At 41.8% G+C, this 12,378-nt stretch overlaps 1 protein-coding gene across 1 annotated transcript; it reads right to left on the bottom strand.

Moving 5' to 3' along the window:
• Nucleotides 1-806: 806 nt before the first annotated feature.
• On the bottom strand, nucleotides 807-4,200 carry LOC122920013 (glycine-rich cell wall structural protein 1.8-like). Its single transcript, XM_044269222.1, has 3 exons — nucleotides 4,143-4,200; nucleotides 2,586-2,630; nucleotides 807-1,336 (listed from the first exon to the last, which is right to left on the bottom strand). The coding sequence occupies exons 1-3, from the start codon at nucleotides 4,198-4,200 to the stop codon at nucleotides 807-809; spliced, it is 633 nt and encodes a 210-aa protein (XP_044125157.1).
• Between the last annotated feature and the right edge of the window lie 8,178 nt (nucleotides 4,201-12,378).

The following is a 12,378-nucleotide window of genomic DNA, read 5'->3' as shown; positions in this document are numbered from 1 at the left end:
CGCAATGAACGGATCAGATTTACAGGCGGATCTGCTTGAACGGATCCGTTTAAAAGGCCCCAGTTTGCATCCATTTTGCCATTTTTGAGACGGATCAGTGAAACGCGAGTGTGAAAGAAGCCTAGAGCAGATTGTGATACCTCATAAAATAGTTGTTACTGTATATTTCTGAGATGTCTATTTCATGTTGGCATCATTTTGTAAATGTAATTTTATCTTTTTTTAGGACGCTAGAAGGCTTAGAATTTTAGAAGCAATTCTTAAAATTTTGAAGAAAATTTCAAAAACCCACTTTTTAAAGGACCAGTTCAGCTATGAAGTTACTTTCTGGGGCTTACATAGTAGAACCCCCCCCCCCCCCATAAATGACCCCATTTTAGAAACTACACCCTTCAAGTTATTTAAAACTGAATTTACAAACTTTGTGAACCCTTTAGGTGGTCCACAAGAATGAAAGTTCCCATAGGGAACTATAAACAAGCAATCATTAGATTGCTATTGTCATAGAGTCCAATGCACTAATTAACATTGGGTGTATTGATGCATCTCCCTGTTTTACTATGCTTGTGTGCTCCCTGCTAAAGCACATTATCTATGTGTCAGCGTCCCCTTTGACCCCCATACTCTAATTTATGAACAAATTGAAGAAAATTATCTTTTATTTTAAAAAAGTGACAATAACACTGTAGATGTCTTCTATATACAACAGCTGATCCCGATCACCAGGGTTTGTGAAATATAGCTGTTCTTTGAACTTCATTGCTCGCCTTCAAGGCATATCTTTATCCTTCATTTTAATTTCCACTTTACATTCCAGATCCCTCTCCTTCATCCTGGCCAATAGGTGATGGTGATGATGGAGCCATGCCAGATCCCTCTCCTCCATCTTGTCCAATAGGTAGTGATGATGAAGAGTCCATGCCAGATCCTTCTCCCCCATCCTGGCCAATAGGTAGTGATGATGATGGAGCCATGCCAGATCCCTCTCCTCCATCTTGTCCAATAGGTAGTGATGATGACAAGTCCATGCCAGATCCCTCCCCTCCATCCTGGCCAATAGGTAGTGATGATGAAGAGTCCATGCCAGATCCCTCTCCTCCATCTTGTCCAATAGGTAGTGATGATGAAAAGTCTATGCCAGATCCCTCCCCTCCATCCTGTCCAATAGGTAGTGATGATGAAGAGTCCATGCCAGATCCTTCTCCCCCATCCTGGCCAATAGGTATGGATGATGAAGAGTCCATGCCAGATCCTTCTCCCCCATCCTGTCCAATAAATGGCAGTTTTGAGGGTTCTCCACCGGATCCCTCTACCTGATCATGGCCAATAAAGATATCTAGAAGAAATAGATAATATGGTTAGAATTGTTATGAGATTTTCCTTATTTACATTTAATCATGCTTCAGTTTCCTTGAAAATACAATAGAGTACTTATTATTAGAGTAATACAGAACCTCTATCAGCTGCTGCAGAACATCTTTTAAAAGAGCAGCAAGAAAATTATTAACATGAAGCTTCTCCTGATGGAGAGTTAAAGCTGTGTGTGGTGTGAGGAGATAGGAAAAGTTTTTTTTTTGTAGTCCCAAGGATGTCTACCCCCGGCATGTAATATCGCCGACATTTTACGGCTAGTGCAGCACTAAAGCCTGCCCATCAGTACCGGTGACATCACCGTGAACACTGCTAGGCGGAAGCCTCTGCCTAGCAGTGTAAAAATATAAACAAAAAAGCCCTTTCCTTGCACAATTCAGCTCAGGGCAAGAGAGAGCATCGGGAAGTGAAACGTTCATATCAGGGGTGCCAGAGGGGTGAAAATAGGGGTATGTCCAGGTTCAACTCTGAACCCAGACAACCCCTTTAAGCTTTTATTACACTGACCAATTTTTTATCAGATAATTGATAACGAGCATTTGTATAAACACTCATTATGATCATCTGGCAGTGTAATACTGCCGACGTTTGCCCAATGAACGAGCAAACGCTCAATCATCGGGCGATCCAAATCTTTTGACATGTTAAAAAATTATCATTTGCAGGCGCCAGATCAAGGTGTCTAATAATGATCTGCCGCCAGCAAACCAGTAGGGATGAGCAATGGCATAGTGATCGTTCTTCCCCATGCTGCAGAGATCACTGCATGTAATAGCAGCGGTCTCCTCCGCTAACGAGCAGGCGATTACCGGGAAAAACGCTTTCCTCCCGACCATCGTCTTCCACATCGAGCTGTGTAATACAGGCTTTACCGACTTCAATAGATATGTGAACATTGATGTAGATGATAGATTCAAAAACTCCAGCCAAGTTGTATTAAGTGAAATTTCGTTTTATTTTGCAAACAAATGGTGGTTGCTACGGCAAAGTGACAGTTCGGCACAATTGTGCCTTCATCAGACTAGTGCCGCTTGAAGTAAAGAAGATCTCAGTAGTGGACGCAGTAGGAGGTAGACATGCGGTAGTGCCGCTGGAGAGAAGAAGCGCTGGAGATGGACGTTTTATGTACAAATTTCATAATTATGAAAAAACTCTCTACGGATCATCTGGTACAGATGCATTATAATAGTGGAAGGTAAGGGTGGGAGACTTACTTGTATCTTCACAGTCTGACGTTGTACAGGAGGTGTCTATGATAACTGTAGGGCAAGAAAATGTAACAACAGGTAAGAATTGACTTCAACATATAGCAAAGAGTAAAGAATAACAGCACAATTACCATACGATAGAACATGAGATATAAGATATAATATATGAGGGGTCATGACCCCCATGCACTTGACTCAGAAGGCAATGGCCCTTTGTAAACAATTTGGACAAAAATGGCAGCACTCCCAAAGTTAAAATAAAAAGGTGCAAGAAGACGGGGGCTGAGACATCTCTGCTCTCTGGGTGGAAAAAGATTTTCTGTTTGGACCTTTTTTTTTTTTTACTTTTTCCATTAAAGTATTATTATGTTTTTTGCATTTTTTTTTCATTATGCATTATATATGTATCTTTTGTTGTGTTTAAAGAGATTCTGTCACCTCGTTTTAGGTTATAGAGCTGCGGACATTCACAGCTAGATCGCCGCTAGCATGTCCGCAATGTACCTGTCCTATAGGGCTGTGTCCTTTTATTGTGTTTAAAAAAGATTTTAGAGATATGTAAATGAGCCGTGTAAGATGCCCAAGGGGCTGTACGAACCTTCCTGGTGCCCAACCACACCCCCCTGTGAAGGAGCCCAGCACCGCCTGCGTCCTCCGAATCTCTTCCTTTCTTCAGATTGCCGCGAGCTTGCGCATGCGCAGTTCCTTCCCTGAGCCTGATGCCAGCACAGGGAAGGAACGCTATACCGGCACTGCCAATGCGGGAAATTACGGCAATCTAACTGTGAAGAAAGGAGGAGATTCGGAGGACGCAGGCGGTGCTGGGCTCCTTCACAGGGGGGCATGGCTGGGCACCAGGAAGGTTAGTACAGCTCCTTGGGCACCTTACAAGGCTCATTTACATATCTCTAAAATCTTTTTTAAACACAATAAAAGGACACAGCCCTGTAGGACAGGTATATTGCGGACATGCTAGCGGCGATCTAGCCGTGCATGTCCGCATCTCTATAACCTAAAACGAGGTGACAGAATCCCTTTAAGCTTTAAGGATGTTATCCTAGTTAGATTAAGTTATCCCTTAATAGGGGATAACTATTAGATCGGTGGGGATCCTACTGCTGGGGCCCCCACCAACCATGACAATAGGGGCTCTGTACCCCCTGCAGCCCCCTGAAATGAACACAGCGGCCAGTCGCAGGTATGAAGGTATGATAAATCAGGGCCGAGGTTTCCTTTGCATCAGTTCCTAGCCCTGATTTATTATACCTTCATTTCAGAATTCTGGCATCAAAAAGTCACAAAAACAGGGCAAAATTGTGCAACTTTTAGCTTTTTTTACACCACTCACTCCAGTTTTGTAATGTGGGTGGAAAGGTGGGTGTGATTAACTATGTTAATGATAGTTAAATTCCCCCCAATGTGTCCACAAGATATATATATATATATATATAAAGTACATATGAACACCCCAGCATCACAAATAACTAAGACATAAGTCATGTCCTGTTATTACTAATAATTACTAGGCCAAGAATGAAATAAATAAGTAGGAAATCGTCTTACCTGGAGCTGAGAGGATCTTGGTGAAGCAGCAGAAGGCGAGCAGGGTGGTGAAGTGCATTGTCTTGTCTATATCTGTACCAGCACAGAAAAGTCAAGTGTGAAGACAAGTCAGGCAAGCCTTTATATAGGAGGCCAGTCCTATTGTATGGAGGGGGCTGGTCACTTTTAAGGAAGGTCTTCTCCTCCATTGGTTATCACAGTCCAAACTAAACAAACTTTTTTAGCCAGTCAGGCGTCAGATAGTCACTGAACTTTTACCTTTTGTCTTTAGGTCAAATACGAAAGATACATCTCTGGTGCATGGTCATTGTGCCGGCATACATACATAATTCCTCTGGGTAGCCATCTTATATGCTTCTGGCCTATGTAAAAAAAACAGTGAACTCTCATCTTCTTGAAGCCTGGGTTACCTATGATATAGATGGACACTTTTATTACCACTACTCTGTAAGGCCAGCAATAAAAGGTCATAAAAGCTATACCAGGCCCAGCTCGCTGTCAAGCCTGGCTGGAGCGTGACGTCATTAATTTCCAGGTCTGGTTTGAGGAGAGCTAATAGCCCTTAATTAGCTCTGGGCATAAAACCAGTCCACTTTCATATTTCATTTATGAATCAACTTATGCCCTTTCTGACACCAGATCCAGGCTCTACAGAGTATTGTGGTTAATTGGGTATCAAACATGACTAGAGGATGTGATTCCTTAGCTGACCTATGGGTGGTAGAAGAACTACAGGTCCCAGCATTACCGTGTGTGGTCTCATTCTGTAGGTAAATAAATAAGGATCGCAAATATGTATTCTGTATAACAATATGCCGATGTATCAAGGAGATACGGGCTTAAGTATAATCCTCATTGTAGGAACTGAACTTTGATGGGGTCATAAAACACTTGGGGGCAATCCCTAGGATTGACAGTCACTCTGCTGCCATTGGCTGACAGGAGTAAGTCTCCTGCCCATGGCAGAGTTCATAAAAATCCATGCACAAGGACAGAGGAGAGAGACCCATGGAACATCACCAGACACTTAATTGGACATTGACGGCATATCCCTGTATCAGAAGAACTTTGAGGGTCTCCCCTGATACATACTGAAAAGGGGTTTGCAAGGATTCAAAAAGGACATATGAACGACCATCTGAAACCCTGCAGAGAAACTAAGTATTCTTTCATCTTTTTCCCTTTCATTTGAACTGTCGTGATTATTTATATTGTTATTATTATTCTGTAGTTTTATAGTCATTTTCATTAGATTTGTCTGCACTGCTTTTTACCGCTTATTAAAGATTATAAAATCTAAATAGCCAAGTCTTCCATATTCTAAGCTGCTGAACAACGTACCTTGCCTTTGAAGAGACGTTACCAGGTAGTTAGTTAAATTGCATTTAGGAATTGTAGCTGGGGGTGATTGACTGCGGTTGGTCAGTAAGTGATATCCGGTTCATCCACTGATCTGTGTGATAGTGAATGACCCAGATAGTCGGCTCGTGGACCGGGAACCCACGTGGTGGCAGTTACCGAAGTGTAGTGGGGGGTGTTAGCCGAGTGGTAATACCCCGGTCACGTGAGGTCTCTGTGTGTGCGCAGACTCCGTCACAGACCACTACGTCAGAGCTGTGGGATCCGGAGCGGTCGGATCCATAGTTCGTGACAGTCATCACTTCCAATAATGGGAGATATTGGTACTGCCCCAGGTGCCCTTTCAAGGAGGAAACATCTTATCACCTGTTTTGGGAGTGCCCCTTTGCGCAGGGCCTGTTGGATGCTCTGGAACATGAACTCAAAGACTCTGTGCCCAGGAACAGCCTGCAACGCTCTTCAGTGCTGTATGGACTATTTCCTGGGATTCATACCGTTGAGGACATCCAGGAGGCCTGGTGCCTTATGAACTGCTTTAATGACGCTATATGGCTTTCCAGGAACCGGCTCGTACTCAGGAGGGAGAACATGTCGGTCCTGGAATGCCGCAGGCTTATAAGCCTGCGGGATTACATCTTGGACGTCGACGACGAAGAAGAGGACTAAACCCCTCTCCCCCCATTTGTTTCTGTCTTCTCAATAAGGCCTCATGCACACGACAGTATTTTTTCACGGTCCGCAAAACGGGGTTCCGTTGTTCCGTGATCCGAGTCCGTTTTTTCTTCCTTGTGTCTTCCTTGATTTTTGGAGGATCACAAGACCAGAAAATTGAAAAAAAAATCAAGTCAAGTTTGCCTTGAAAATGATAGAAAAAAAACAGACACGGATCACGGACGCGGATGACAATCTTGTGTGCCTCCGTGTTTTTTCACGGACCCATTAACTTGAATGGGTCCGCGAACCGTTGTCCGTCAAAAAAATAGGACAGGTCCTATTTTTTTGACGGACAGGAAACACGGATCACGGACGTGGATGACAAACGGTGCATTTTTCCGAGTTTTCGCGGAACAACGGACACGGATGCACACAACGGACGTGTGTATGAGGCCTTAGGCAGAGGACATGTGCTTTCAATCACAAACCTTCCAACAAAGCATTTAGACAGTGATGAGTTTTGCAACATCTGGAGAGCCTCAGGTTGGCGTATGTCTATTATGCCTAATAAAAATGCCTCCTACACATATTTGGTATCGTCACATCCCTAACAATCCAAACAATACAATTAGCATGTATTTGTCCGACACAGTGAACGGCGTAAAAAAAAAAAATGCCAGAATTGCTGTTCTTTGTTTATTCGCCACCAAAAAAGGGAATCAAAAGTGATCAAAATGTCATATGTACCCCAAAATTATTCTAATGAAAACTACAAGTCATGAAAACTACAATGTTAAACAAAAAAAAAAACTATACAGATCTGGTATTGCTGTAATTGTACTGAGTGAAATTTTCATGTTATTTATTATGGAAAGTGAATGTCGCAAAACTTATAACATAATATTGTAGAGTGGTTGTGCTTGGTACTGCCTAGGAAGAGGCCACAGCACTCACCCGAGCACCACACTGATTGGCGGTGTTGGACCCTCACTGATCAAATATTGATGACCTATCCTCAAAACCCCTTTAGAAACCACAAAATCTTGAACAAATATGATGGGATAACAAGCTACCAAGTCTAAGATTTACACAGACTGGGTTATAGACCAGCCATACATCATAATGCTATTCAGAGTTGCCAACCGTCCAGAAATTACTGGACAGTCCGTAAAAATAGGCAATTTTTTTCCTAGATGTGTCTGTGATTTTTGTTATGCTGGTTGCATATGACTAGATTATTTTGGTGGTACCGGTAATTCTCATCATTTTACAGCTCACAGTAAATGCTAAAAACAAGATCTGATCAGTATATTGCGCTATAGACATGTGTCACTTATAATCTTCATCATTCATTATGGTTTTCCAATTTGTCCCAAAAAATTTTAGTGATAAACTGATGACTGTAAGTATGAGATAGGTTGTAGACTACAAACATATAAAGGCTCAAGCGCAGTATTGTATTACAGCTCTAGGCTGTATAAATCTGTAATACCACACCCATACGCTTCAACGGGGGACCGCTATATCTATATGTATGACTCTTATTTCATACACTGTTTTCCTAGAATCTGAATCCTGCAGATAAATGTGCCATGTTCTGTCACGATACTGAGCTATGGAGGTATTCTAGGGGAAAATATCTCCATAATACAGAAGCTGACCATCTATGGTCAACTTTTGATAATGAAATGTGGAAGATCTCTGTACAAATTCCCCCAATTTTTCACATGGAGTCACTTCTCCATATGGCTCGATATGCAATTGAAGGATGGGGAAGTGTATTGTATGGACCCATGTACAAATCTATAATGCATCGGTGGGCATGAGCACTGAGAAGAAGACCCACTGAGGGGACATGGAAAGGCAGATGTTTCGCCCAACATCAACATTAGTGAGGAACCATGGCTGTCTTTAGGGTGCTAGTCTCCTGTATGGTATTAGATATTACTATGATATGTCCCCTTGTTTTTCCTTCAATACCCACTGTAGTTTCAGGTTGGCCATTGTACATTCTTACACAATAATGGTTCACAGCTAATGACCCTGTGCAGTTTGATAAATGTTTGAATATGCCTTTTTATTATATTATATAGGATTGTACTATATTATGAGTATTACACTCTAGAGGTAGTATATTCTGCATTGTTTCTGTATTACAGGCATTGATGATACAGACCTGACCCTACAGGATATTTATTAGTTTAAAAAATAAAATCAACTTTATTGCATTTTGTTGTCCATAATTTCTGGAAGGCCGAGATCTAGTCTGAGCAGAGAACAGTTTGTTGCTATTTTGTAAGTTTATGTTGTGCAATTCATTTTGAGATCACATTTTACTTTCAGGACCCGAATGTTTTTCGATAAGGTAATGTTATCATGATGGAATTGCTAATTAATGGAGACACCATCTCCATGATAAGGAAGCTTGCCTCGCCTCGTTAACATTTGAAAGGCAGTGTTGGGTGGACAATACTTAAGATGTTTGGATTCACAACTGGAAACAGTTAAAGGTAACACAAAAACCAAACAAATCAAATATCTGTCGAACAGAAAAGTTTGAATTCTGTCCTGGTAGAATTTTTGTTTTATTAAACCACAGGTATTAATATAGTTGCGTACTTTAACTTTTTTAAGTTAAAATACTTTTAATACTAAGGCCTCATGCAGACAACCTTATCAGTATCTGAAAACCACAGATTCACAAACTAATGATACCTTCCTCTTTTTTCTCATCCCTACCTATAGAAATAAGCTATTTTCACCTGCAATACAGAAAAGCATTGGACATGATCAGACACATATCCTGTATACATAAAGCCTAATACTACTAGATTAATAACCACTTATGGTCAGGATGACACCTGGCTCCTAAACAAGTTACATCATGTTTTGTGTGATATTGATCTCTTTTTCAGACACTTAGGGGGTCATTTATTAAGACTGGCGCCTTAGACGCTGGTCTTAATAAACCCCTGCGCCTGCGGTGGATCTGCCGAAGGTATGAAGAGGCGCCGGCCTATACATAACTTCGACGGATCCACCACTGCTTGTAAATATAAGACAGCTTCTCAGCTGTCTTACATTTAGACTTTTTGTAGAAAATTAGAAATGAGACGGGCTGGCATTCCACGCCTATTTTTTTTAGACTTGGTGTGAGCGGGGAGAAGTCGCAGATTGCAGCGCAGCTAACTGTTAAGGTGTATTTCAGCTTAATAAATGACCCCCCTATTTCTTTATTATTATTTAGAAATGTCAGGTTTGATAACGCATTTCAGGAATCTGGATAAGGGATAAACTAAGTGTAAAATTCCGGATTTCTTATTCATGAAATTAGCAAATGTGTTTTAGGAATCAGAGTTGTGGTTTCATGGCTTTCGAAGTAATTACTGAGGCACCACTTCCATGATAAGGAATAATTACCCTTTTCTACATCTGAGATTCATCCTCGGTCAGGGTCTATGTACAGTAGATAAGTGTATGATACCAGTCTCTTCAACTTCTAAGAGGCCGTAAAGCTGAACTTTATTTTATCTTCAGGTCATCTAAAAAAAAGCCCAAACTTTATTTTTGGCTGTCTAAGAAGAATATGGATGCCTTGGTGGAAAGTAATATAGGGAAGTGGAAAAAAAATGTCAGCTATGATCTCATAAGATACGCGGTTGAGTGTCCTGCAAATGACTCCTAGAATCTCTGGTAATAACACAATTAGATTATCCCAATTATTTATTCTTTATAATATATATTATACTCCTAGGCTCATGAATAACATTGATCCAACTAAAGGGTGCATTCACATGACTGTCCATGCCCAATTTATGGACCTCAAACCATGGATCCACAAAACAAGGGCATTGGCCATGTGCAACCCGTATCGTGGTGTGGACCCATTGACTTTATATACCCTTTTTTTAATGGCAGCTTAAGAGCTGCATGGGTCTCCATTGCAGTTTAGAGCATGAGATCAGCTGTCTTATGAAGCATCGATCCTGGCTGTTTAACCCCTTATATGTCGGGGCCAATATGGACCATGGCAGCCAAATAGTTTCCAAGGGAGGGGGCTCCCTCTTTTAGTCATCAGCACTGCCATAATTGAGATTGCAGGGTGCTGATGTGTGGCAGCCTGGGATCCAGTTAAGGTGTCCAGGTAGGCATTTAGGGGGTCATTTATTATCCAGAAATACACCTATAGTAGGCATAATTCTGGAGCAGATTGAACGCAGCTGAACGGTCAGTTGCGCCGCAATCTGCGACTTTTCCCCACTAACGCCGGGTCTAAAACAGTGGGCGTGGCCTGGGTGGGGATGGGACGGTAGGCCTATCTCATTCATCATTTTCTATGCCTTGTCTAACTGTAAGACAGCAAGCAATCTGTCTTACATTTAGATTGGCGATGGATGTGCAGAAGTTATGTAGAGACCTGCGCCTATTCATAACTTCGGTGGATCCACTGTCAGATATAGGGGTTATTAAGACCGACATCTAAAATGCTTGTTTTAATAAATTACCCCTTAGTGCAGGGATGGCCAAACTGCGGTTCTTCAGCTGCTGTAAAACTACAACTCCCCCCATGCCCTGCTGTAGGCTGATAGCTGTAGGCAGTGTGAGCATGCTGGGAGTTGTAGTTTTGCAACAGCTGCAGAGCCTCAGGTTGGCCATCCCTGTCTTAGTGTATGCCTATTATGCCTAAAGATTGCCTGACTTTCACACTGACAGCATAATACACTGTATTACATAAGTAGTTCAGTGCATTATACAAACGATCAGAGGATTGCATGTCAATGTCCCCTTGTGGGATTAGTAAATGGTAAAAGAAGAATAAGAAGTTTTTATTTAAAAAAAATCCAAGATAAAAACACACACACCTTTTTCTATTGAAAAAAATGCCTCTAACACATATTTGATATCGCCACATCCCTAACAATGTTAACAATACAATTAGCATGAATTTGTCCCGCACAGTGAACGCCGTAAAAAAAACAAAACAAAAAAATGCCAGAATTGCTGTTCTTTGTTTATTCGCCACCAAAAAAGGGAATCAAAAGTGATCAAAATGTCATATCTACCCCAAAATTATTCTAATGAAAACTACAATGTTAAACTAAAAAAAAAACTATTTAGATCTGGTATTGCTGTAATTGTACTGAATAAAATTTTCATGTTATTTATTATGGAAAGTGAATGTTGTAAAATTTGCTTTGATTACACTCTTGGCATCCTCTTGTTGGGCTTCAAGAGGTAGTCACCTGAAATGGTCTTCCAACAGTCTTGATGGAGTTCCCAGAGATGCTTAGCACTTGTTGGCCCTTTTTCCTTCACTCTGCGGTCCAGCTCACCCCAAACCATCTCGATTGGGTTCAGGTCCGGTGACTGTGGAGGCCAGGTCATCTGGCGCAGCACCCCATCACTCTACTTTATGGTCAAATAGCCCTTACACAGCCTAGAGGTGTGTTTGGGGTCATTGTCCTGTTGAAAAATAAATGATGGTCCAACTAAACGCAAACCGGATGGAATAGCATGCCGCTGCAAGATGCTGTGGTAGCCATGCTGGTTCAGTATGCTTTCAATTTTGAATAAATCCCCAACAGTGTCACCAGCAAAGCACCCCCACACCATCACACCTCCTCCTCCATGCTTCACGGTGGGAACCAGGCATGTAGAGTCCATCCGTTCACCTTTTCCGCGTCGCACAAAGACACGTGGTTGGAACCAAAGATCTCAAATTTGGACTCATCAGACCAAAGCACAGATTTCCACTGGTCTAATGTCCATTCCTTGTGTTCTTTAGCCCAAACAAGGGCTCTTCTGCTTGTTTCCTGTCCTTAGGAGTGGTTTCCTAGCAGATATTCTACCATGAAGGCCTGATTCACACAGTCTCCTCTTAACAGTTGTTCTACAGATGTGTCTGCTGCTAGAACTCTGTGTGGCATTGACCTGGTCTCTAATCTGAGCTGCTGTTAACCTGCGATTTCTGAGGCTGGTGACTTATCCTCCGCAGCAGAGGTGACTCTTGGTCTTCCTTTCCTGGGGCGGTCCGCATGTAAGCCAGTTTCTTTGTAGCGCTTGATGGTTTTTGTGACTGCACTTTGGGACACTTTCAACGTTTTTCCAATTTTTCAGACTGACTGACCTTCATTTCTTAAAGTAATGATGGCCACTCGTTTTTCTTTACTTAGCTGCTTTTTTCTTGCCATAATACAAATTCTAACAGTCTATTCAGTAGGAC

This window comes from Bufo gargarizans, chromosome 10 (genome assembly GCF_014858855.1).
Source record: "Bufo gargarizans isolate SCDJY-AF-19 chromosome 10, ASM1485885v1, whole genome shotgun sequence".
Lineage (NCBI taxonomy): Eukaryota > Metazoa > Chordata > Amphibia > Anura > Bufonidae > Bufo > Bufo gargarizans.
Note: the sequence above shows the minus strand (reverse complement) of the source record. Positions and strands in the feature narration are given on the sequence as shown.

Coding starts and splice junctions, on each gene's coding strand:
- LOC122920013 (XM_044269222.1), bottom strand. CDS start 4,200: ATGCACTTCACCACCCTGCTCGCCTTCTGCTGCTTCACCAAGATCCTC. Junction 2,631..4,142: donor CAAGATCCTCTCAGCTCCAG/GTAAGACGATTT, acceptor CTTGCCCTACAG/TTATCATAGACACCTCCTGT. Junction 1,337..2,585: donor GTCAGACTGTGAAGATACAA/GTAAGTCTCCCA, acceptor TATTTCTTCTAG/ATATCTTTATTGGCCATGAT.